Raw genomic sequence first — 25069 nt, forward strand, 5'->3', positions numbered from 1 at the left:
GTGATCCTCGGGCTGTCCCCACACCAGGCATGGCTCAGGCAGTGATCTCCAGGCTGTCCCACGCCAGTCACAGAACACACCCGGGTTGTGCCACAGCGGACACGGGCAGGACATCGGGGCAGCAGGGACGGGCTCAGCCCGTGCCCGGTACCGAGCCCCACCCGAGCCTCCTCAGGACAAAACTTTGTCTCCCTGCCGCAGCTCGGGCACCGCAGCGGCATCAGAGGCTGCCGAGGTGTAAATGTGGTGTAAACTGTGCAGCTCTAGAGCTGACCCGCGGGCGTCACTGTTAATTAGGACACACTGACTTAAGCTGATAAAAATACATTTCTCTTTCAATGAAAAATTAAGAGTTGCAAGGCGTGTCACATTGGCACAGAGGGTGATGTGGTGATTTATGATAAGCCAGGATGGACCGATGTCCTGCACTGCGGATAGTAAGTCGGGCGGACAGCGCTGCTGTGCCGTGTTGGAGGAGAGGTCTGCAGTGCTGAGCAGCAGATCTGGGCATCACTCTGCCAGGGTTTTTGTAAAATTCCCTTCTGTGGGTATCCAGGAGAGGCTAAGACATGCTTGGCTTTGCTGTTGTGCGCGGGCTTTGGCCCATGGCACAGCCAGGTCTCGTCATTCCCTGTAGGGATGGGCTGTGCAGCCAGCGTGACTCAGGACAGGACTGTGCATCTGAAGCCAAGCTGCAGGGCACAGACTGAGGCTGAGACCACAAACACACCTGAGATGCTGGCTTGCATCCTCCCAAACTAAAGCTGAAAAAACATGCGGGGATGCATCTATCTAATGCAGGACGAGCAGTCGGCGTCGCTCCGTGGTTGCTTTACACCGTACCTAAAACAGCGCTTGCAGCTGAGTGTGGATTTACGCTCAGTGCATCTTACATCTGGAGACAAGCAGCGTGCGGCTCGTGTGCTGGAGCCGGGCCAGGGTTAAGCCCCAGTAGTCGGAGCTGGATCCCTGGTAGCACTCGTGATGGGAGGTCAGGCGCAATGAAAGAGCCCTAGTAGTTTGAGAAGGAACACACCAGCACCTCTCCTGATGGGAGGTCAGGCACAGTGAGCAGGAGGGCCCCCCTCGTGCTGGCAGCTCCGTTCCAGTGTTTGGCTGGGCTCCAGAAGACTAAAATAGAGCCTTAGACTGTCCCCTCGGCAGCACTGCCAGCCAGAGCCCTGACAATCCTGGGGTTGTACTCAAACGTGAGTCCTTTGGGAGCGTGGGCTTTACCTTAACAGCTGAGGCACTGAGTAAGGTCGGAGCAGGCAGGACTGTTGCTCCAGTGACTCAGACTCGAGGAAGAGAGGGATCAGGATGGAGCCACGAGAGAGCAGGGGATCAGGACCGAACTACAAGGCACAGAAGGGGTAAAGAAGCAAGTGTGCCCCAGAAGAAAGCCTGAAAAAAAAAAAAAATCCTTGTTCTGCTGTGGCTGGGTTCAAAGCACATGTAGCCCTGCGAATCAGGCGTTTGAGCTCGAGTTCTGATTTAGGTCCTTTCTGTGACCATTTCTGGAAAAGAGAAGATAAGTGAAAACCCCCCAAAACAATATTTTCCTTTCTCAAATATTTTGAAAAGCAGTATGAGAAAAGACAAAGGCCATGCGGATTCTTGTGAATAACCCCCACATAGGTGGAAAAATCTTCAGTGGATCAGAAATGATCATGGCTGTGGGGAACAGTATCCCCTGTTCCTGGGATGAAGGACTTCAACAAAATGCTCAGTTTTCAGAAGTGAGGGGCAATCTCAAGCACCACTGAAATCAGCAGCAGTGGCAGATGTTGGTGTTTCTTACAGAGGGTGCTTCAGCTCTTCCAGAATTATTTATCACCATTTAAGTCATCCATACTTGCAATACTTTGCTTCAGGATTTTAAGAAAGTGATAACAAAGAGTGCCAGACAAAACATTTTCGCGTTGCCTTTTTCCCCCCTGAGAAATAAAATTTGGTTGAAATTTTGAAAGAATCTATTTTGAAAATATCACATTGATTCAGTAAAAAAAATGCTGACCACCAAATTCAGTGATTTTGATATTTCAAGAAAAAGCATGTTATTTACTGGTATTAAAGGCTGTTTGTCTTTAAATTCCTTTAATATTAGTTTATAAGGCTTAAAAGTTGCTGCTCCATTTATTATTATTATTATTATTATTATTATTATTATTATTATTATTATTATTATTATTATTATTTCTGTAATTGAGTGTGTGTGCAGAGAGTGGGTGATTCTACCTGATTGTTTTTGATATAATAAAGATGAACTGGACAGTCAGAATAAAAAGATGTTCTCACAGGTAAGAAAAAGAAGTCCTACTGATTAATTAGGACCAATTAATTAATATTTATTAATTAAAAACTTTAAGAAAATAGAAACATTTTTATAGCCTTTTGCTAAAAGATATATTTGTTTGAAGAGAGAGATTGAAAAAAGCAGTCTGGGGAAGAGAAGAGCAGCCTGGGGAAGAGAACAGTGAAGCTTATAAATGAAATTTTTTTGGTGTGTTTTCAAAACAAACAAAAAACCCAAATAAAACCCAAAGCTTTTATTTAAAGACAGAATGAAAAAATAAGTTAATAGTTTTCTCAGAGAGATGAGAGTTTATATAGGTCAGTACACTGGAGTGGAACAGTGAAATGGGTATCTTTTGCTGTCAGAAGAGTGAGTCAGAAACATGCCCAGAAAAGTCTGTAATTTCTTTGCAGTTGGTTTAAAAGCTTTTCAGTAAAACAGCAGAGAACACAGAGGCAGGTACAGAACAGCGCTGTCCTTCATGGCAGACGTGTTGGAAATGTCTGGGAGGACTGCACTGCTCACTTACTGATCTTCTGAGAGAAAGGAGAAATCTCAGCTCAGGGCAAGCAAAACATACAAACAGCCAGGCTCCAAAAATGCATGGTACATGCAAAATGCACCAGAGGAACTGAAGCACATGCACACAAAAATCCTGCAGTGTTTTCCCCAGTTCATTTCTTAGGTCACTGTACATGACTAATTATTTGTTTTTTGTTTTTTTTCTTTCTTTCTTTTACTAACTTAGTAAACACCAATCTTAATGTTTTGGAATTAAAAATCAAGGTAGTGGAAATGACAGACATATTTTATCTTACATTTTGAGTATTATTTTGTTCTGCTGCTTAACTCCACTTTGGCTGTGTTTTGGTTAAAATATTTTCCATGGGTGAAAATATCCAATATTAATCCAATGGCACACTGTTGTTTTTGAAGCTTGCATTGAGTTGGGATGTCACAGCTGAAATACAGACCATGGCCACTGTGGACATTACCACATGTACCTGTGCACAGGCTATGGATGATGATGCTGGGAGGATGCTAACCAGGAAATTGTGTCCCTGCTCTGCCACAAGCTGTGTGACCTTGGCCATGTCACTTACTCCAGTTATGGCATCATCTGACTGTTCCAACACATTTAGTAACCTGTCCTTTGTTAAAGCAGGTAAACTGTGACCCAGAGCAGAACCTTTCCAGTATGACTTCAGCATTCAGAACAGAGTTGTTCTTGTTTCTCTTGCTTACTTACAGTAACACTGTTCCACACTGCATTAGAAGTGTCTTCCTTTGCTTTTTTGTGTACATGAATATGTGAAAAAAATTCTATTTCTGTTGTCTTTTATGGGAGGGTATTTTCACCCACAAACCTGGAAGCCATGCCTATTTCATTCAGGTTTCTGAATTAAAATAAAGATTTGAAGACCAGATTTGAAAGCCTGGCCTTAGAAAAAGTCACTTTGCAATAAAAATAAAGGAATTCAGGGAGAAACACAAACTACGTTCAGATTTCCAGAGACTGTAAAATTCACATATGGGTGTACTTGATGATGGTCAAACAGAATATTTTTCAAAAAATACTGTTTAAAGATTATACACAAGTGCATGTGGTATTTAAGATCATGTGAGTGTACACATCAGCATTTCTTTGTTAAGAAATGAGGGAGAAGACTTGAAGTGCATAATTTTAGGAGGTCACAGGAGTGGTAGGAATGTAAGAGCAATTCAAGTCTTCAAAAATCTTGAAAGAACTGAGTTTCTATGATATTAGATCAAACAAAAAAATGGACGTTAAGAACATTTTTATGACAATGATTCACTCAAATAAACATAAGATTTCTTTTACCAACCGGACTTTTTTTTTTCTCTAAAATAGTATTTAATATCTGAAGTTATAAAAAATATTTGTAGTCCTGAAAATTATTTTCATTGTCTATTTTATGTACTATTCATGCCTCTTTCAGGAATTATTAAAGAAGCATGAGTCATACGGCACTCATTTACTCTTGGCTCATGGCCATCCTCAATATATATTTTGATTTTTTTCAAGCCATTCACAGGTACATATGCATGAAAATATTGTTGTGTCAAGTCCCAAGCTCACAGTTAGCATAGCATACATTGTTTATCGAGATATTTACAAAGTTTTAGAGCACATAAAATTGTGCATTATTTTGTACCAAAATTTAAACTTTAACATACGCTTGGTTGCATATATAGAAACAAGTTACAATAAAAATCTGAACAAAGACAACCAATAAACAGCCAAATTGCTATGTACAAACAAGGCAGGAAGCAATTAAACACTGCCTCGCACATTTCACTTAAATTACTTTTTCTCAGAGGGGAAAAAACAAACAACCCCTCTTCCCCTCCCCCAAGTCCCCAATAACCCTATTAAGTCTTTGTTTTTATCAGCAAAATGGCTGGAACTCCCAATTGCATTCAGAAGGGGATTCATTTGCATAACATGGGAGAGAAATTTGGTCCCTATTATAAGGAGCAGTAGTGAATTACGCAGAGAGTACAACTGGTGTCACACAGCATGGTGGGCTCACTCTCTGAGCCCAGCTCCAGCAATCCCTGTGACCTCCAGGGTTATATTCTGAGATCAAACCCCTTTTGTCTTCCTTACACACATCATTTTTTACACCAGCATAACTGTGTTGTTTTCATGATGACTCCGCTGGTCCAGGTCTCAGGTGACACAGAGCTGTGGGTCAGGGTGTGCTGGTCTGTACATGGTCTGTACCTGACCCAGCTTCGGTGGAACTGCTCCTGATTTACACTGGTGCAAAAGAACCTGGAGAGAGGCCCAAGGACAACAGGACTGTGCCCAAACCGACCTTTACATAAAGTGAACCACAAAAAGTCTGTGCTTTCTGCTTCAAATCTGCTTAATAAATTACTACAGTTCACAGTAATAAGGTAGATTAGTGCCACACCAACTTCTCCCATGTCAGATCAGTTTCGCATAGCTTTTCCACGGAAGAAAATTAAAATAACAATAAACATAAAAAGTTTGTTCCTAGTTTTTTGAAAAGCTACATAGGTGGTTTTCTGTAGCCTAGTGACAGCCAAGCTCAGTAACACATTCCCCTGTTATGGGCTGACTGGTGTAAAGGCTGAATCTTGCCCAGGGTGCTGTGGTGTGAAAAGACTGAGGAAGGCATTCCAGCCTGGCTCTTATTCACCCCCAAAGGCAGGCTGAGAACCAGCTGCTGGGCCAGAGCTCACAGACACTGGCACTGAGGAGAGGTGATCTCTGCAGCATCCAGCAGTGATGGGTGCACGCTCAGATCGATCAGCTCTGTCAGAGCCGTGGAAGCCGAGCGAGGGCTCTGGGCGCTGCTCCAGGCAGGGTGGGTGCCCTGCTGGTCACTCCCTGCTGGCAGCTCCAGTGTGCCCGGGTCCACCTTGGGGAATTGCCTTTCTGCAAAGAATATATGGGGCCAACAGCTCCCCTTCTCACTTCTGGGCATGATTCAGCCTTATGAATTCCACTTCATGCAATCATATACTTACAAATAAAGCATTCTCGTTACTTTATGTTTCTCTCTGGTGGAAAAATCAGAGACCCAACCTGATGAAATCTCCATTGTCTGAAAATTCAGGGCCTGTTTACTAAAAATACTTTTTGCTGATGGCAAAGTTCAACACCTCAGAGAAATTCAGAGTAAGTTTCCAAGCTGTGTACCCTATTTTCAAATACACTATACCCTTGTTGTTTGTAAGGCTGTATTGAAATTTTACATAACAGTCATGAGCCGTGCATTTAAACACCTTAAAAGAGTTGACCAGCAACTTAATGCATTTCTTTATAGTATGGAGAATTTAAAGATGTACCCTCTCTTTCCAAAACACATGAATATTCAGGATAAAATATTCCATCTCCCCTCTCCCCCTTTAATATCTATATTTAAAAGTGTTATTTTATAGATTTCTTTGTCTTACTATGTAAAAAAATCCAATTGTTAATTAGTCTCTAAAACAAAGTTAAAAATACAAGCATGGGAAATAAATGCTTGAGCCACAGGTGTGTTGAAACAAACTATCCATGGGCAGACTGCCTTTCTGTGGATACTAGGAATTTTGAGTGTAAACCTTGCAGTTTACCTATATGTCACTTCCTACTAGCAGAAACAGGAAAGTTTGAGACCACTAAACAGGGAGATATGGTCCACATTTTTTTTTTCTTTCTGTAGAGTCATAATATTAAAGCATTATATTCTTTTCTAGCCAGTCCAAGTCATGGCTAGAAATAGGAGGGACTGGATTCAGCCCAGGAGAAAATTCATTCCCTGAAAAATGCAGGACAAAAGTTCTGGTGCAAGGGGGATGAGTAAGAAGTTGCAAAGGCCAAGAACCCTTTAGAGAGGAGAGCTTCAACTGATGCAAAGTGGGCACAGGCTCCTTTGAAGAACTGTCTGCTGGCCACTGAAACTGGTGTGGTGCAGGCTCTGAGCTGTGGCACTGCCCAGCTCTGTGCAAGAATCCTTGGAGCAGGACTTGAGCTCAGCCTGGAGAAAGGGTCCCTAGTAATTAAAGGGCTGGATTCCTAATTTTAGTTTGATTCTGGACTGTGAGCCTTTACTCAGCTCTACTCAGAAGAGTCACTGGTGAAATCATTCTATAGAGTGGGCTAACAGTGCTGTTCTGTGCATTTCCCTGGATTCTTTTCAATTGCTGAAGTTGCTTGTGAAATGTGTGATGTTCCAAAGAGAACTGCAGAAGAATTGTGATTTGTAGGCACTGCCTTCTACTACTTATTTATCTCTGGGTGCTCACTACTGTTCTTTTAAGGAAACCCAAAATAGGTAGGCATAGCAATTTTGAACAAAGAACATGTATTTTTACCGAAAGATAAGTCAATGCTTTATAGTCAGAAGTATTTAAACCCAGAACTGCCAATTAGTACTTTGACTATTAAAGTTTGTGGAAGAACCTCAGTCTGGAGGCAGTAGATCAAGGAAGCACATCCCATTGGCCATCACCTAAACACTACTTCTGTAGCAAGGTTAAAATCAAGACAGGAGGGATTTTGGCTGATATTTGCACCCCAGAGTCAAATTTCACCTCATCACAGAAGATTGTGATGAAGTCAAGATCTTCCTACAAGTAAAGAATCCATTCCTTTATTAGCTACATGACTGCTTCTGGAAAGGTGCAGCAGCAGGAGCAGATAAGAGATTTTTACATCCTTATCTCGCCAGCAGCGTGTGCCTCTCTGCTGGAGATTTTGCTACTTCTTGCCCTCATTGTTCCTGATGAGCCAATGCAAAGTGAGGTGGATTTCCTTTAGGACCGTCTTGTCTCAACACTTCCTGCAAAAACATATGGCCTCAGTGTATATTTATTTTATTCTTTAATAATTTTATGGCAGTTTTCTTTAGAAGCAAAACAGATTAGGGGAGCCTGGGTGAGGTACTGGACACTGGAAAACTGTGTCAATTGTTTTGATTCTGCACAGGAGCTTTACATTGTTTGTCTCTCGCTGGTGAAAATCCTTCTGCTAATAAACAGAATCTCAAGCAACCAGCTGTGAGTGCCCTCAGTGACAGTCAGACATCTCTGCTTGGCTCTGTGGTGAGTCAGGCTTTCCCCATCCCCAGTTCCATACAATGTGTGCCCTTCTAGCTGTAAATGGGCACTGACACTGCTGCTCCCCCTGCATCTTCTCACCCACAGGAATTTTTGGTGTGGGTCTCATCCAAACCCTGTGGGAGCGAATGGAAGTCTTTCCATCCTCACTTTGGATCACGTAATGAATGAGTATTTTTGGTGCAAAATGTTAGCTTCCTGCTCCCCAAAAGAGAAGTTATAAATGTAAATCCCTTATAGAAAATTTTTGCCCTTCCTATCACTGCAAAGACTCTTCTTGGCTTCCACATACTGACCAAGCAGAAAATAGTGAATAACATTTATTTTTGAATTTATGGATTGAGTTCACAGGGATTTTAATAGCACTGGGGTTATGGAAGTGCTATTTTAATAAGGACCACAGATCATGGGCCCAAATCCTTACCTTTACCTCAAGGACTTGTAAACTCAACTATTTAACTCAAATCTCTTTATTGGGGGCCTTAGAATGTATCCACCTGGAGGCTGGAAAACCGAAAGGTAGAAGGCTACACAAACACGGAGTGAGGGAATTTAACCAGCAGGAATGTGGCCTATAAAATTAAACTTCAAGAACTGTTTAAGAAAATTAAAGCTTGTGCAACAGCTTGGGTTTCTCTACACATTAGTTCATTTCTTGGTAGCTCCAGGTTCTTATTAATATAAATTTCATTTTTGAGACCATCTTCTGTAGTGCTGCAAGATTGATTGTGGTTCCAAAGGACAAAATCCGGACTCACTGTAATTTGCCTTTACACACTACACCAAGATCCCAACCTCCTTATCATATTAGTATTTTTTTGGGGCCCAAAGAAAAAAAAAATAAAAATCTTAGATTCAAACTGCACCGCAAACTTCCCTAATCTGAATAGCCAGAATATCCCAGCTTCAGACATGGTGATCAAATACCCCTGGAGTTTAGGGTGAATATTCAGGAATAAAAATAGGGATGTTTCTTCCCAATGGATCTGTGAGAGTGATGCCGACACAACAAAATGTGCTCTTGTGTGGTGGGGAGAAGAAAAGAAAAACTGCTTCAATCTCACATAGACCCTGCATATTATTTGTCTAGAACCTGGCCTCATTCTGCCTGCTCTTGACCTCAAAGGTTCATCTACCGGGCTTTTAAAATAACTTGCTAGTTAAATAATTTGAAATCTAAGCTCCTGACAAAACAATTGTGATAATTATGTCAGGCTCTGACAGCATTCAGAGATGGTGTTGATTACATTTTCTAGATATTAAAATAATTTTCATTTATTTAAGTAGCTAGAAACTGAGTTATCTGTGTTACTAGACCAGTTAGCATTTCAGTTATATCCAACCTAAATCCATTCAAGAAAAGCTGAAAAGTAGAAAAATTGCAGGAGATGTTGGGAAACAGATTAATAGACTTTTGGGACATAGTCCTAACATAAGGACACCAAGGATGTTACAACTTCTGCTAACTTGCAGGCAGAACCACTCATGCTTAAAATTTTGCATGCTCAGAGAAACATGGAAATGAAGAGATCTGCAAAACCTGATTACTCAACTGCACATTGTTATGTGGTGACTGTTATGACTCTAGCTGCAAAGCTGCCAGTAATAATAATGCTCACTTCATAACAGGTGATATGTCTGTGAGACCAGAAATCTGGTGATGAAGTCAAAAGATTAGGATTCTTTAGAGTGGCACAGTTTGCCATTTCAGGAGCTGGATTTTTACCAGTGGTTTTGAGAGTATGGCCTTTATGATTGCAATGCTCATATCTCAGTGGAGTGATGGGAAGCAGTGCAGGATTCTGGGGTTAAAGGGTGCTGCTGAAAACTTCTGGCACAGCAGAACCCAACTGCTCCTCTGGACCCGTGGTCTGTTGCATAGCACTGTGCAGATCTGTGTGTTCTACAGACTCCGTGCTCACCGCCCAGGACTTGCCCTCTTCATCCAGGAATGTTTCATAGGGCTCCACATGTATCCTATGGCCATCCTGCCTTGGTTCCTCATCCTTGGCTCTCCCATCCTCTGACAGGCTGGGTGCATGAGGTATGAAAGTGCTCTGAGACACATCGATGGGAATCTTCACCTGCTCGCTGGAGGTAGGTTCTTGAGACAAATCTGGGGATCTCATGAGATGCTGGGTGTAGACCCCTTCTGACAGCGAGCCCACCTGAGTCTCGCTGTGCACGCGCAGCCAGCGGTGCTGCCGGCTGAAGTAGTTGTAATGTTGGTGTTTCCCCAACTTTTTTTTCCCTAAAAAGCCCAGTGGCTGCTTGGAGCTGGAGGACTTGTCCGTGCTTTTTGGTGTAAGCCCTGACATTGTCAGGCTGCTCATCTGCTCTGTGCAACGCTCAGCACTGGTGTCCAAGGCAGCACACTCTGTCAGGCCTTCCCTCAGTGCCAGGCAGGGCTTCACATCATGGGCTTGGAGCACGTTGGGAGCGCTGCCACCCAGGCCACTGCCAGCCTGCTGGGAGATGTCCTGGGACGAGGAGTAAATCAGGTCTGACTCCCTCGGGCTCAGCGCATCGCTGGAGTCGTAGTCGCTGTCGGTTGGGAGGAAAACCTCGGAGCAGCCTTCTTCATCTGAGCAGGGCTGCGAGTCTGCAAGGAGAACTGGTTAATACTCACAAGACAAGCTCAGCAGAGAAATGGCTCAACTGTCATTTGTGTGGTTTTTGTCTTAATTTTAAATCTCCAGTGCTGGCAATGTATGTGTGTTTCCTCTGTGGAATTGCCACGGGCCAAGGTGACAGCAAAGGCAGTAAGGGAGGATTTATCAGGGAGGAGTTACAGATGTGTTAGACAGGTGGTGGAAGAATTAGGAAAAAAAATAATTTTAATTGGGATTAAGTTCTGAGAGGATGTTTTCTTTTATCTTGCTTTCACTAAATTTCATAGACATGGAGATTTGTGAGAGAGAAAATCTCTAATCCAGGTTATTAACGATGTCAGTTAAGTTACTGTAGATTTCTATCTTGTAATGGTGAGCAGGGTGCAGTTCTAGGAGGCTCAAGGCACAACATGGAGGATGATAAATAAAACCTGCCCTTTTGGCTGTCAGGTGCATTGTGTGTTAAAATCCAAAACAGACACACTAATTCAAATGCAAATTTGTGGACCAAGTCCCACACTGGCACTGAAATTGCTGCTGTCTTTTGGCTTCAGAAGGATCAATAAGATAATAAATAATGGCATGTGTGATAGAATAGATTGATGCTCCATTGCCCTGGATAGTTTATCTTAGATTCCAGGAATTAAATATCGATTTTATACAGTGCTGTTCACTTGGAGCTCGTGTAAATTGCCATAGAGCCCAGCACTAATGATTCCAGGGTGTGCAGGACAAGATAATGCTGCAGTTTCCACTGTGCCAGAGCCAAGGATATTTCTGCAGTCATGGTCTATAATACAGGGGAGGGGTGCTGAGAAAGAACACCACAGTATAATGGAATGGAGCAAAACACCAGCCTCTTCAGGTTTCTTTGCTTTTAATCTCATGAAATCTAATCAGAATATATTTATTCATTTTCCTTAACTGTATAAAACTGCCAATTTGAAAAAGCCCCCAAATATTACTACTATCATGGTCATGGCAGTTTTTTAATGTAGCATCTGTTGCTTTTGTTTCTACTGTTTCATTTACTTGTTGCTTAAAGACAGCTCAGCAGAATGATGGTTTATTTTTTCCTCCAAAGTCCTTATTCTGTTAGCAAAATGGGTGTTGCTGTTTCATTTGGTTCATCTTTATTTGTTGTGATCCATTTCTTTCATCACTTTAATTTTCTGGCTATGCAGAGAAGTAATAATGGTCAGTGAGGTGGGTACTTATTTGTGTAATTTGTGTAATTTAAAATGCTTGTCTAAAACACTGGGAACCCTGAGAGGTGTGTGAAAACAGCTGTTAAACTGGACTATTTGCACTAAAATTTGCTCTATCAAAACAAAGCAAGAGAGGCATAAGAAATAATTGCTGCAAAGCAGAGGAACACTCAAAGCCTGGAAAGAAAATGGGTGTAATACCAGAGAAACAAAAGGTGGCAAATGTAAACTATTGAAAAATCTGAGTTAGATGCTGTAAAATTAATGAAAACTGTGGGAAAGAATAATAGATACATGAGTGATGACAATGGGTCAGCAGCTTTTGCTAGCAACTCATGTCTCATCAGTCTAATAAAACTCTGAACATGTGCACAATTAATACACAGCCATTGTCAGAGAGCTCTGAAGAGCTTCTGATAATGTTCTTTACCACAGGCTCTGCAGCTGTAATTGGGATGAAGAGAAAGCTCCCTCCATACAAAATAGCAGATTGTTGGTGTAGGCAACAAATGAAGCAGGCAGCTTTCATCATGGATGGATTTTACTGGAATTCTGGACATCATAGAGAAGCCAGTGATAGCACTTGTCCCTTCCAGCCTGTTCATTAAATGATCTGGAACAGTGAGGTGACAAAGTTGGCTGATGATGAGCAGTTATTCTGAGTAGCTGAAAGTAAAAAATGATTGTAAAGATTATAGAAGGATCTCAGGATACTGAGTGGCAGATGATTGGTAAAATGAGTGTTAAAATACCTTGACAGTTGTGGGAAAAATTTTATTCCTTTTATAAAAAGACATACAAGAACTGTTATAATTAAAAGTGTGTTCAAAGAGTGCTTGGTGAACAAAGAAAATTCTCTTACCACTCACAGCTTTTCTCCTCTGGATTCTAGGCTCAGGGGAAGAGGGAGGTGAAGGAAGACAATCTAGATGTGAAGAGGTGGAGCTCATTTTCTTCTGAGATTGTTCTTCTGAAAGATCCACAAGTTTCTTTATGGGCAGGCCTGCTGCTGGCTGCTTGTATCTTGCATACTGCAGTGCTTCTGTGATCCATCTCATGTCCCTCCAGATCTCATCAATTTGCTGTGGAGAAAACAATAGTGACAAAATACAGTTAAGTCTGAGTATTAATTTTACCTAAGTCTGTACTTTTATTCAAGTGCCCAAGTAAGTCTGTAGTCACTGCCAAGAGAGAGAAGCAGGATCTCCCAAAAGAACATTCAGATTGACGTGGTCTGAACTGATTTTGGTTAAGAGGTACCTCAGTTAAGAATGTGTAGTTAGGAGGAGTGAATCCAGACCTAAAGTCTGACATGGAAAGAACATGAAAATTGTATTTTGATGGAATAAAAATTTGATCAGTTTGTAGCACACCTAGAAATTGATTTGATTCTCTACTGGAATAAAGGTGAGACTTCTGGAGCATCTTTGCAAACCCAGGTCAAAGCAATTGCTCAGGTCAGAGCTCGTTTTTAACAAAGAACATACGCATGTGTGGGTACATAAATGAGGGCAGAAGCACAGCTATGAGCCAAACTACAGTTTCTCCCTTACCATTTTACTCTGCATACATTTTAAAAGTATAAATCTACAGAAAAGCAGTTCTAAGACATGCCTGTTGATGGCAATAAGAGACAAGTGCCTAAATCAATAGCAGGATGTAGGTTTAAGTATCTCTGCAGAGAGGAAAGATGCTGTTTAATGTGGGTCTGAAGAGTCTTTTGATAATGGAGCACTTTCAGCATCTTTTTACATCATCTTCAAGCCATTCAAGATCTTTGATGGCTGAGCAAATGTTGGAACCATCAAATGACAGTAGCTGTGAGTAAATATCCTCCTGCTGCAGTGTCCTTTCTAGAACTTCCCTGCACTTTTCCTACAGAAGGGTCTGAATTTCAAGTGAGTCTGCCTATTAATATTGCAGTGTTTGAGGGAAGCTGCTCTGCAGTTACACAAGCTACATTCTGCAAGAATGCAATGGGAGTTCTAGGTCAGTCATGGAGAGGCAAAAGTGAGGGGTACCCTGTGCAGTGACAATTGTCTAATAGGGGAGTGGCAGAGGGATCAGAGAGTGACAGAGGGATCACAGAGCCTGCAGACTGATATTTGAAGACGACTTCTCTTAGCTGGAGATAGTTCACAAAATGCATATTCAACGTGTGAAATTTACTCCCAGGGGATAGTGTAGATGCCAGATTTGCTGGGGTAGTTCCTGATGAGCCGTGTTGGAGGCAGGATAGCTGGGCAGATGGATCTTGGTTTTGACCTAGTATGGCCATTTTTATGTAAAGGTGAAATCCCGACTCCAATGATGTCAGTGCAAGCCTTGCCACTGAGTTAATTTGAGCTAAGAATATACATCAATAAGAATAGCAAATGGTTCAGAGATTAATTCATAATCCTGCATAATTTCAAGACTTCAGTGTAGCTCCATGAAGAGAATTCCAGTTAGCAAACATCTCACCTATTTGATTTTAGAGATTTTATACATCCTTTGTATGATCCTCCCTCAACCCCAAACAAGAACCATCCTGCATGCAGTTTATTAAAATGCAAATCCTGTTGGTTTTCCCCTGGTGCTGTTCTGCAGGACATTGTAATGAACTGTGGTTCTTTTACAATTTAGGAACATTTGAAGCATTACATTATATAAATTACAGCTTATCTTCAGTTTTAGCTTCAATGTCTGTAGATTTCTTTCCTTTCTCTGTAACATTCTGATAAAGACTCCAAGTACCTTACATTCTGGTTGGGGTTTTTTTTTTAATAATTTTTACTTTTCAGTTGCCCTCTGACTCCCTTTCAGAACTGCATTTATATAGACTCCCTTGCTCTTTACAATGTTTGGTTTGTGTAGTGACTTCAACACTGTCTTAGATCTGGGATCACACAAATGCTCTTGCGGTTTCGTGGTCACCACTGAAGATTGCGGTATGTGGTGGGCAGAGATATTTTTGCCAATAGGTGGAATACAGCTGGTTTTCATTTGAGAGGAAACCTGACAAGCCTAATACACTGTCACAATAATTCAGCACGAAACAGTGAAGTTTAAAATGTTCTCCCATATTTTCCCAGCGTAGATATGTGATTCAAACACTTGGGAAAAGAGGAACACAGAACTGTCTACACAGTACCTGCATATTAATATACAAATGCTTGGGTTTGATGTGAAGGATAAAAATTTTCCAAATTTTCCTGCAGACTGTAAGAAAGCTAGATTTTCTCAGTGTGAGAATGGGAGGTGATTGAGAGAAATGTAAAATATATTTCTCCCTCTGTGCCCTGCTGCACTTTGCCAAAAGTGGACAAGGCAAAGGGGTCTGAATGCAGAACAAAGAGAAATAGAAACATTATCCTTTTGTTCATAACTGTGGAGGGCCAAACATCTTGTCAATGGGATAAATGGTGTCTTGGCCCCTATTCCAACAGAAGATAGCTTGAATATTAAGAATATAGAGCTGTAAAGTTATTTGCATCTCTTTGTAGAAAGACAGATCAACCATGCCTGTAGATATACCCTGCAAAAGTCATGAGCTTTATCTATAAATAACCAATTGCCAAAATAGTTTGCAAAAGGACAGGCTTTGCTATGCTGCACAATGGAATGTAGTTCAAAGACTCTGAGTGGAGTAGGTAGAGTCTTGATTTGGGAACAGTAGAGGAAAATCAGGATGAAGGACAGAGAATAAACAGATTGGATAAGTATGGTAACCCTGGTGATCCTCCTGCACTGGGGGACTGGAGCAGTGCCACTGCATGGTGCTGGCCAGGCTCACAGCTGCTTTTGGGGCCAGCTTGACATCTGAAATGCAGAGCTGTATTCCTGAGTGTGATATTGTTGGTGGAGATTGTCTCCACAACCTCGTCTGAATTTTCATTTTAATTTTTTTTAATTGCCACGTTATCGCGGTGAAAAATGTCCCCAGTTCATACAGACAAAGAAAAACTCTTACACAAATGAATGCCCAGACATGGTGCTAGCTTACCTCACGTTAGATGGGAGGGAGTTTTACAAGCAGACTGACACATTTCTTTATAACAGTCTAGTATAACTGTCATTTGATTTTACCCATAAAAATCCTTCTATAAAAGCAACAACTAAGGAAAGCATGTTCTGGGTTTGAATTTCATAAAAACAGAATTGCACTTTTGATACAACTGCTCTTTTTATGATGTCTGTGAATAATTCTCCATTTAGATTTCAAATTACAGCCCCATGCAATTTTTAAGAAAGCCACCTTAAAATCTCCTTGGAATAGTCAGAAACAGACTATTACCTGTATGTAGTCTATAACTTGCTGGTGTCTTTGTTTGGCTGCAGCGACTTCACTGTCTGAAATTGCTTCCCTCAGGGACTGCTGGGTTTTCAGAGAGTCCAGCTCTATGACAGCAGAAAGGCGGCAATACAGGCTTATAAATTTTTCCTTGTAACAGCAAAAATGAACTGTGAAAAAACCAAGTGCAAAGGAAAATTGTTACATTCTGGTTATGAAATATGAAATCCTTAGCTTGCAGAACACAAATTTTATTAAATATAGTAGCTAACTGTGGATGGGTTTCTTTAAACTAGAAATAAATAATCGAGGCTTCAGTTCTCCTCTCATTTACACTGGATTTACTCTGTAACTTTACTGATTTCAAAAGAGTAATTTCTAATTATATCTAAGTGAAGGGATAATCAGGTCCTTAGTATGCAGCTCCAGAGGCTATCTTGCCCTTGATAGCTTTAATCAGAAAGGCTGTTTCTGAGGCTTTTATAGCTCATCATTTCTTTTATCAAGAAAGTAGTGACATGGCTGGAAAATGAAACTCGTATTTTATTTTTCTTTAATTGAGTGTTTCAGAATGAAAGGATTATTTTGAAGGCTGATAGCTTTCTCCTAGGCTATGCTGGCTTAAATCAGGAACTTCAATGTAAATGACTCAGCAGGAAAAGCATTGCAGTGATATCACAGTTTGGGGGAAACAATTAAAGCTCTTTTAGGTGTTACCACACATCATCCTCTGAACTCTCCTGCAGAAGGGTAACACAGAAAGTTCAAATATGACCTCTTGCTTTGTGTAATTTGACTTTGGAGCAGCACAGAACTATCCAAGCTGTACCAGAGGTAGCAGAGACAGAACAGTTAGAGTGGCAGGGAGCTTTGCAAATATTAATTTACCTGGTGTGTTAAAGCTACATTATTCCAGAACCTGCCACTGCTCAGGCAAAACTGAGCAGTTACCTCTCCAAATGGCAGTGCAGACGTATTGAAACTTGCTGAGGGAGAGCAAGTTTTCAGAAATACTTCCCCATTCATTGGTGCTGCAGTAAATGCAAACATACAGCATGATCTTGTTAGAGCAGCGAGTGCCAGTGGGATTTACTGCTGCTGCTCTCCTGGACTGGGACAGGGCATTTTTCAGGGTGTTCCAGGTATAAAATGCATATATTCTTCTCATTACAAATATTAAAAAAAAAAAAAGAAATGAAAAGTGTCCCATGTCTACTTATCCCTTACAATCAACATGATTAGACAATCTGATTAGAATAATTGAGAAGAATTTGTTGGACTAAGAAATCCAATCACATTTTTAGCACTAACAATAAAGGCCTAACCTGAACATAGAAATCTCACAAAAAAGAGTGCAAGAATGAATTCTACCTTCTGGTTTCAGCAATGCCTAGATATTGCAGGGATCCAGTGTGAATAGTGTGTGGTCTTCCAGTACATTTGCCATATGTGGTGGACTCCTGAGTGAATTACAGCTGCGGTTTCGGCTCCAGTGCTGAAGTTTCGAGCCTTTGTGGTTTTAAGTCAGACCCTTTAATGTTACTTTAACAAATGTTACTTCAACGTAGTCTTTTGTGGTTATGCAATTATATAGTTGGTAGCCACCAGCTAATGGGGAATGGAAGCTTCTAATATTTGAGATGTGAATCACAGTCACTTTATAGAACATCAGGGATACATATATAATAAGTCGTATTGAAATGTCATCTGCCTTTGGCCAGAGGATTGCTTATTTAAAATATACTCAAAAGTAAAATTCAGTTTTCCATACTGTTTTCTCCACCATGAACTGCTTTCCACTGCAGCAACATTGCTGAACAGAGAGGGCTGCACCAGGAATTCCTTTTGGGAGATGACTCTGTTGCATATTTGCCAGTGCCACACCATCCCATGCAGGCTTTATTGATTTGTCAGACCCATGCAGGCTGTGTCCCTGAAATGAGAGGCACTCCTGCCCCTGGCCTTTGTCCCACCTAACGAGAATCAAATAGTCTGCACAACCTCTAGTGAGGAGATTATTTGCATCAGAGATTAACATGCTCTGTGCATTAATTTGCATAGCAGGGCAGCAGGCCCCTCTCACCAGAAGAAATTATGTGCTCCATACTCAGAAGCCAAAGGCTTCAGGGTGGCACATCAGAAGATAAAAGTCTGGCTTTAGGGCACTTCAGCCATGGCCATGTGACCCAAAGCACTGAGCTAACTTTTCTCATTCAATTACATTAGCTTTCCTTTGAAGGGGTAACTTTTCCTTGGCAGACTGCACCATGTATTGTGTGGCTGTTCCACTCATAATTGTATGGCAGCTCAGCTGGCATCTGTCCTCCCACGGGCAGCAGAAACCCCCAGAGCTGTCACGGGCACCACAGTGTGCTGTGGCTGATGTGGCATAAATCCAGTGCTGTGTTCCTGACTGATCCAAATGAAATTTGTGTTGCTGGGTGATTTGGTAGGTCATGGATGAGTTGTGACTGCAGAAACACAGGCAAGGCAAGACACTCCATTAATATCTAATCTCCTACATACGTGATTTGAGCAGCACTTGGCACTGATACACAGAAGATAGGAAGGTAATGGTGTCACATCAACACCTGTGAGGGACATCACAAGGGACACAGTCACCACTAAGGCTTTTCCTGCAGTGGCTCCTGGTGTGCTGACTCGATCAGTTTTGGCTCATATCTTTCTCTCTTCTACAAGGCAGAGGAAAGAAAGATCCCCAGTTTTACAGGCCAGAAGGAAACAGAGCAGACTGATGTGTAAGGCTCAGCAGCCCCCACATTTTAATATTCTTTCTAAAAAAGAACTATTAAGTCTTTATGAGCTGCTTTTATATGGAACCTTTTCTTTTCTCTGTGGACCAAAGAAGAAGAAATGAGAAATAGAGGACCTTGAAGCTAAAGCATCTTATGCCTTCTGTGAAACAGCTGGAAAACTCTGTTTTGGGGAATTCTTGCCCAGTCAGCAATGCAGTGGAAGAAGTGAGCTGAATCTGCTACAGCACAAGATGTGCTCTCCAAAGAAAGAGATTCAAGTTCAGTGCTTTGGCATTTTTCACAATAGGCTTTTGCTGCACCACAGCAATAGGACAGTCTCCTGCATTTTTCCAAGTATCAAAAGGAAAAAGATGCCCCTCACATGGGAAAATCTATCCAGACCTTTCACGAAGCTGTGAAGGAGTCAGACCTTGAGTAGGACCATCTGCAATCAGGGTCTGCATAAATCCCCATCACAGAACCAGCAATTATCCTTGTGACAATGCAGAGAGATGTTTTTTGCATCTCCTGTCACACTCCAGCCTTGCTGTGTCATGTGTAATTTCTCTTGGTTCTGTGTTTTAAGGAACATCATCTTGCAAAGAGGCTTGTAGACACATAGTGGATAACTGTGGGCCTTGCTCTCTGCTTTGCATTTCAATAACGATGGCTACAGTGAATGCTTTAAGCGCCCTGCTCCCTCTGTAACTTGTACACCGTTATAGGGAGTGTTGTTGCCAAAGCCATCATGTGATTTATTGACTCTCCACTGGGACAAGGGGGAAAACAGATACAACTTTGTGATTTTATTATAAGGAGACTGGGTTAATATTTCTAGGTGAAGCAAGCTACTATACCGAGTTCAAACATCTGAAGAGGGAGGTTAAGAAATCCTGAGTGTGGGGTGTAAGGATTATTCTGTCCTGGGGCAGTGCAGACGTCGTCTGAGGCGGGGAGCAGGAGAAGAAAGGAGACATTGTGACCCAGTTCCAACACCTCCTGTGTGTACAGACGGAAGTGCTTAGCCTGTACAGGGACACGCGCGGGGGAAGGAATAGGAGAGAATTACAACATGGCACTTATATAAACAACACCCCAAATGATATAAAACATTAAAGAAAATTTGCACAACATCAAGCTCGGAATTTTTATAAAACGTAAATATTTGGGGCGGGGGGGGTGGTGGTGGTGGCTAAATGTGGGTTCATGTCACTACATAAAATAAAGATTTAAAGCTGCAATGTTCCACATTAAAACAACACACACAGGCACAACCCCCCTGAAAACAACATTTATGTTTCTTATTAGGCAGAAAATGATCACATGCCATGTGCTTTTCAAGATTATGATTGCATAATTATGTGAAAACATGAAAATGGATTCAATTAAAAACCTTTAAGATTCAATTTAGGGTTGGTTAAGAGAAATATGCAGCTCTCCCTCAACACAGCACTGAAAAGGTTTAACAAGTGCTGCAGCAAGAGAAAACGGCCCAGGCAGAAGTGGCCTGAGGCTGCTCAGAGCAGCTGCTGCAGAACTGCCTTCTGCCCTCACTGTGCCCCAGTGCCACTGTCCCTGCTCCTGGTTACCACAAAAATAATAAAAATACATAAGTAAATCCGTGGAATTTAAAATGCGATTCATTAACATAAAAATTTGGTGATGAGCCATCAGACCGTTTGCATCTGTGTTTAACTGCAAGGTCATGTTGATGTCTATCTCTCAGGCACAATAGATGAGCTCAGATGCTTGGCTGAGCTGCAGCCTCAGGAACGTATTGCACCGTGATTCCAATATTTTATTCCCTAGCTCTAAAAGAAAAAAAAACAGTTGCACAAAAGGTATAACCTCCAAGCAAGTGCAATAACATGGAGACCTGTACAGAGCCCTATTGAATTAGAGTGACTGACCACAAGGCAGCACACCATCTGTCTTAATTTTGGATTTACTTGAGCCTTACTTGGCTCTTCCCAGGCTAGAAGGTGAAGCACTGATGGATTCCTTTTTAAAAGCAAAGCCTAAACCTTTCAAAATCAAGAAATGTAGAACCAGATTAATTTATTTTAAGACCACATCTTTCTAGCTGCACAAACAGACCTTGAAGTGAATATAAAGATGATTTACTTCTACTTTAAGACCTCTTTACCCTTGCAGACCAAAATAAAATGGAATTCATGTAAACAAGAAACAAACTTCTTAGCTTATTTTTTCATGGATCTTTCACATCATAGATTATTCTCCCTGACTTTATTTATTCACATATGCATTTCTTGTACCTAAATGTAAAGCCAGCAGCCAGACACCTCTCCTCACCCACAGCAATCTGGAGGTCTGGGACTTTGTGTTTTAGAAGGGATACATTCATCTGTGTGCAAAAGAGCAGCAAAATGCTCTATCTTTACCAGGCCTTTCCTATAGCCTCACTCGAAACAGAAACACTCCCAGAAAACAGTCACTTGCTGTGCTTGCCTGCAAAAATGCCTCTTTTTCTTTGTCAGCTTGGCAAAGGTGCTCAAAACTATTATTTTAATGCAAAAATGCTTATTTGCACCTGCCTGAAGTTGCACAAATAAGCTAAAAGATGAAAAAAATGGCAGGTAGTAGAAATTTGTCTCTTAATCCTTGAATGTTTGCATGTCCAGGACAAGAACTATTTTACTGAAGATGTTCCCCCTTAGAATAATGGAATACAAAACTTCTTTGCTTTGCTTTTTCTTGCAACCCTGACATTGAATCGCTGCTTTTCAGCGGCACAGTTTGTAGCTTTTTGTTGCATTCTTAAGAATGGGGTTTTAAAAAGGTGATAAATCCCACAAAGGCAAATACCTGATGCAGAGGTAGATTGATCTGTTTGAGGAGAGCTTTCACTGCCGTCTGGAGCTCATACAAGAACAATTGAGTAGGGCAGTCTGAAGTATGATCCATACTTTCCATGGATTCTGAGCCAGAAAGTGTTTGGATCCATTCCCACTCATCTCTGTATGTTGAGTCAAGTTAAAATTAGAAATATAACAACAGTTCAATGCACAAGCAGGAATTCGGTGTATGTGCATTTGGGATCTGTTGATCGTTTAATCCTCATATACCAAAACATTCTAAACTTGTGCAATCTTGATTGGACTTTGAAAAGTTTTATTTTTCTAGCACATGTACATCAGGCTAAACATTCCTCTGAAGTCCAACTGCCTTTGAAATATTTCAGTAAGACTTCTTATTTTTTTCTCTTTCACATTCTTCATTCCCTATCTGCCACAATATTTTAAAAAACATGCACTGGAAATTGCTGCAATTAGCAGGAAGTTTGATCTCTTTGAAGGACTATCTTCTACTCACTACAACCAAAGAACTTCCTGCTTTCCTCCACATGTCTCTATTTGAGACCTGATAAACATGGGAATCATACTTCTGGATCCAATCTCTAATTCACCCTGCCCAGTATTCAGTCTTGAATAGCAGCCAGCATCAAGCATTAAAAAAAAGAATGTACAGGAAACCCCGCTACAAGACAAGTAATAGTTGTGGTATAATCTGCTGCTAAATAAAGATCTGATCTTAAACTTCAAGAGTTGGGATTGTTATAAACTCTTAAGCCTTAGCCTTTATATTCCTTCCAACATTGTTGTTAGTATTCACTACTACATTCTGGATATCCTTGTTGTCTATGTAAATATCCAGTTCTTTTTTCCTCATGCAAAATTCTCAGCTGGTTGCTGAAATGATATGGGATTAAAAAGCTCCAGAAAAAGGTCAATAAAATGTGTTGCCCACTAGGCAGGGACCAGGCAGTACAAACAGGGCCCTTGCCAATGGATAAATGAAGCAAGGGGAAAATGGCTTTCCCATAGCACAGCAGTTTTCAATTGCTGTGTGTTTGCTGTGGTTTAGGGTGAAAAAAACCAGATATCACATAAGAGAATCAACAGAAAAATTCCTCACACCAACACCCCATGGTCAGTGAAAATCCACGGAGAGGTGGCACTGAACCCACTGAAGGCTGAGTCAGGGCTGCAGGCTACAATCTTCAGAACAGGTCACTACCCTTGTGCAGAACTGGAATAACCATGGAATACCATCCTTAGAAACCAATGGGTCTCTATCAGTGTGTTCTGGGTAGGTTTCCAGACTGCTGGGAAAACTCAGGTGCACCAAGCAGGGCTCTCTGGGATGGCACACACTGGAGACAAACCCTTCTGCCACGCACCAGAGCCAAACTCTGCTGTCACCTACAATTTTGCAATGGCAGAATTGCCTTGGCATTAACAGTTGATCAATTATTTCAAACTTAAAACAACCATTATCTCTCTCTCTGTGTATCTGTGTATTCACTTACTTGGAGACGTTGCTGTTGTCTCGGATTTTGACGTGACACAGGACATTGGGCAGCTTCTGCAACACGAGCACTTTGATCTGATCCACAGAGCTGCAGAGTTTAAGGTAACCCAGATACAAGCCGGGAGGGAGGCGCTGCTGACTTCGTTTGTGATAGGAAAGTATGTCCTGTTTTAAGGGAAACAGTCCTACATAAAAATCTCATATTTTTTTCCACATAAGCAGAAGAGTTTAGGAGCAAAAAGCAACAAATGTTTTTACAGCCGTTGTTCCCAATTCAAAAAGCATTTAAGCACATGCTTAAGCATATGAATAATCTCTGGTAGTTTGAGTGCGCTTGGACAGCTTCTCACTTAGAGCCATACACAGGATCTCTAAGGTCTCCATGTCATGCAGGAATTGGCTCTGACAACCTGAGGTTTCAGTCTTCTGCAATTGTGGTGTTTAACCTGGCTTAAACAACCCACAGCTCTGCCTCCTGTCTGATCATTTCAGTGCTGAGCGGGGTCAGGGAACTGACTCTTCTGAAAAACAACCTGGGAAAAGGAGCAGTTGTTTTTCAGCCCAGCTGTTCCCTGGTTGGGGTTTGGTTCGTGGCTACACGGAGGGAGCAGAGCAGCACTGGGGAAGAGCTGGGAGAAAGGGGCTGCAGGAGCCAGGACTGTCCCCAAGGACATCCCAGCCCACATCTCTCCAAAACCTGCTCTGTATCACCTGCTGTCAACAGGAAGATCTCTGTCAGCACGGGCGTTGGTAGTTTGTGAAATTGAATTAGTGGCAGCGTTTTCTGAACAAATATCTTTATCAGCAAATAGAGCTCTAGAAGAAATTAGTATTGATGATGACTTTGCTGAGGCCAGGAGACATTTTTAGAGCTATGTATAGCAGTTCTCCAAAACTACCTGAAAAATGATGTCTGCTGCCATCCATCCTGAGAAATGTGTGCTTCTGCAGTGGGTGAGGATTAAGACACCTGGCCCTATGCCTTTACTCTTGGAACCATCAGATTATCTGCCAGTGCTATGCTTGGCTCTGACCAGTGCAATTAGACCCTCATTTTCACAAGCACTTCATGAACAAAATACCCACTTGATGATTAAACAAGTAATAGAAGAAAGGGTGGGCATTAGATAGGAATGTGTAAACCATTAGGGGAACATTTTTTCCACCAGGATCTCTGTGGAAATCTGATCAGGCCTGTATTTGGCTTTTCCTAATATAAAACTTTTGCCCAGATTGACAATTTTCTGCACCTTTAACACATTGTAATACATTAAACCTAGCATAGATCAGGTAAGTTTTATTGTCTTTTGGAAACTTTTTAACGTTCCTAGAACCTGGTAACATATATTTTGATTGCCTGTCACTTCCCGGTATGAAAAGCAGAGTCTGTGCCCAAGAAAGTGCCTCTATTTCAAAAATTAACCACAGCAACCATCATCCCATGGACAGTGCCAATGAAGGGACTAAGACAATGATTTGTCTTGTATTTTGGGTAATTGTGCAACAGTTTTAGGGAGATTGGCTGTTGTTACCTACAGAAAACCTGTATTAAAAGTGAACTGTCTCTGTTTAATGTGAGTTCCGAGGTAACTCCTGAAAGGCTGAATCCCCATGGCTCTCAGGGATGGTAACTGAGCTGAGTGTGCCAAGCAGCTTCTGAGATCAGCCCTCACCTTGGCATTTTTCTAATTGCAAGTCTATGAACATGTGATGCAGGAATTAAAGGAGGGTTATGGTCAGTGAAGGATTCTTTAGTGGCTATACCAGGCTCTAAGGAACCTTGAACCCCACAGAACAAGTTTATTAAGTAGAACAGTAAAGTTTAAAACCTAGATTTAGTTTTCAAGGTGGGATGGAAAAATCTTACGGAGTGTAGAAATTCTAAGTGTCTGTATAGGTGCTTAAGAACATCCCAGAGAATTTTAAAGCTTTTTTATATCCCTTGGTACAAAATTCCATAGCCTGGTTTCCCGAAATCGATAGAAACTACTATT

The 25069-nt window shown here is 41.5% G+C and overlaps 1 protein-coding gene across 4 annotated transcripts in view; it reads right to left on the minus strand.

Moving 5' to 3' along the window:
* Positions 1-2534: 2534 nt before the first annotated feature.
* The window catches only part of ANKFN1 (ankyrin repeat and fibronectin type III domain containing 1), a 107799-nt gene continuing 85264 nt past the window's right edge, over positions 2535-25069 (minus strand). For 3 of the 4 annotated variants that reach the window (XM_014878150.2, XM_088176408.1, XM_088176409.1), the window contains 6 exons: positions 23074-23240; positions 21570-21720; positions 19601-19769; positions 15991-16157; positions 12577-12796; positions 2535-10496 (listed from right to left, as the gene is read on the minus strand). In XM_014878150.2, coding sequence (XP_014733636.1) covers positions 9703-10496; positions 12577-12796; positions 15991-16157; positions 19601-19769; positions 21570-21720; positions 23074-23240 — 1668 coding nt within the window. In that variant the 3' untranslated portion in view covers positions 2535-9702. Of the gene's footprint in view, positions 10497-12576; positions 12797-15990; positions 16158-19577; positions 19770-21569; positions 21721-23073; positions 23241-25069 lie in introns of those variants that run through there. The other variant, XM_088176410.1, reaches the window with a different exon arrangement.

Source organism: Sturnus vulgaris, chromosome 20 (assembly GCF_052056855.1).
Source record: "Sturnus vulgaris isolate bStuVul1 chromosome 20, bStuVul1.hap1, whole genome shotgun sequence".
Classification (NCBI taxonomy): domain Eukaryota; kingdom Metazoa; phylum Chordata; class Aves; order Passeriformes; family Sturnidae; genus Sturnus; species Sturnus vulgaris.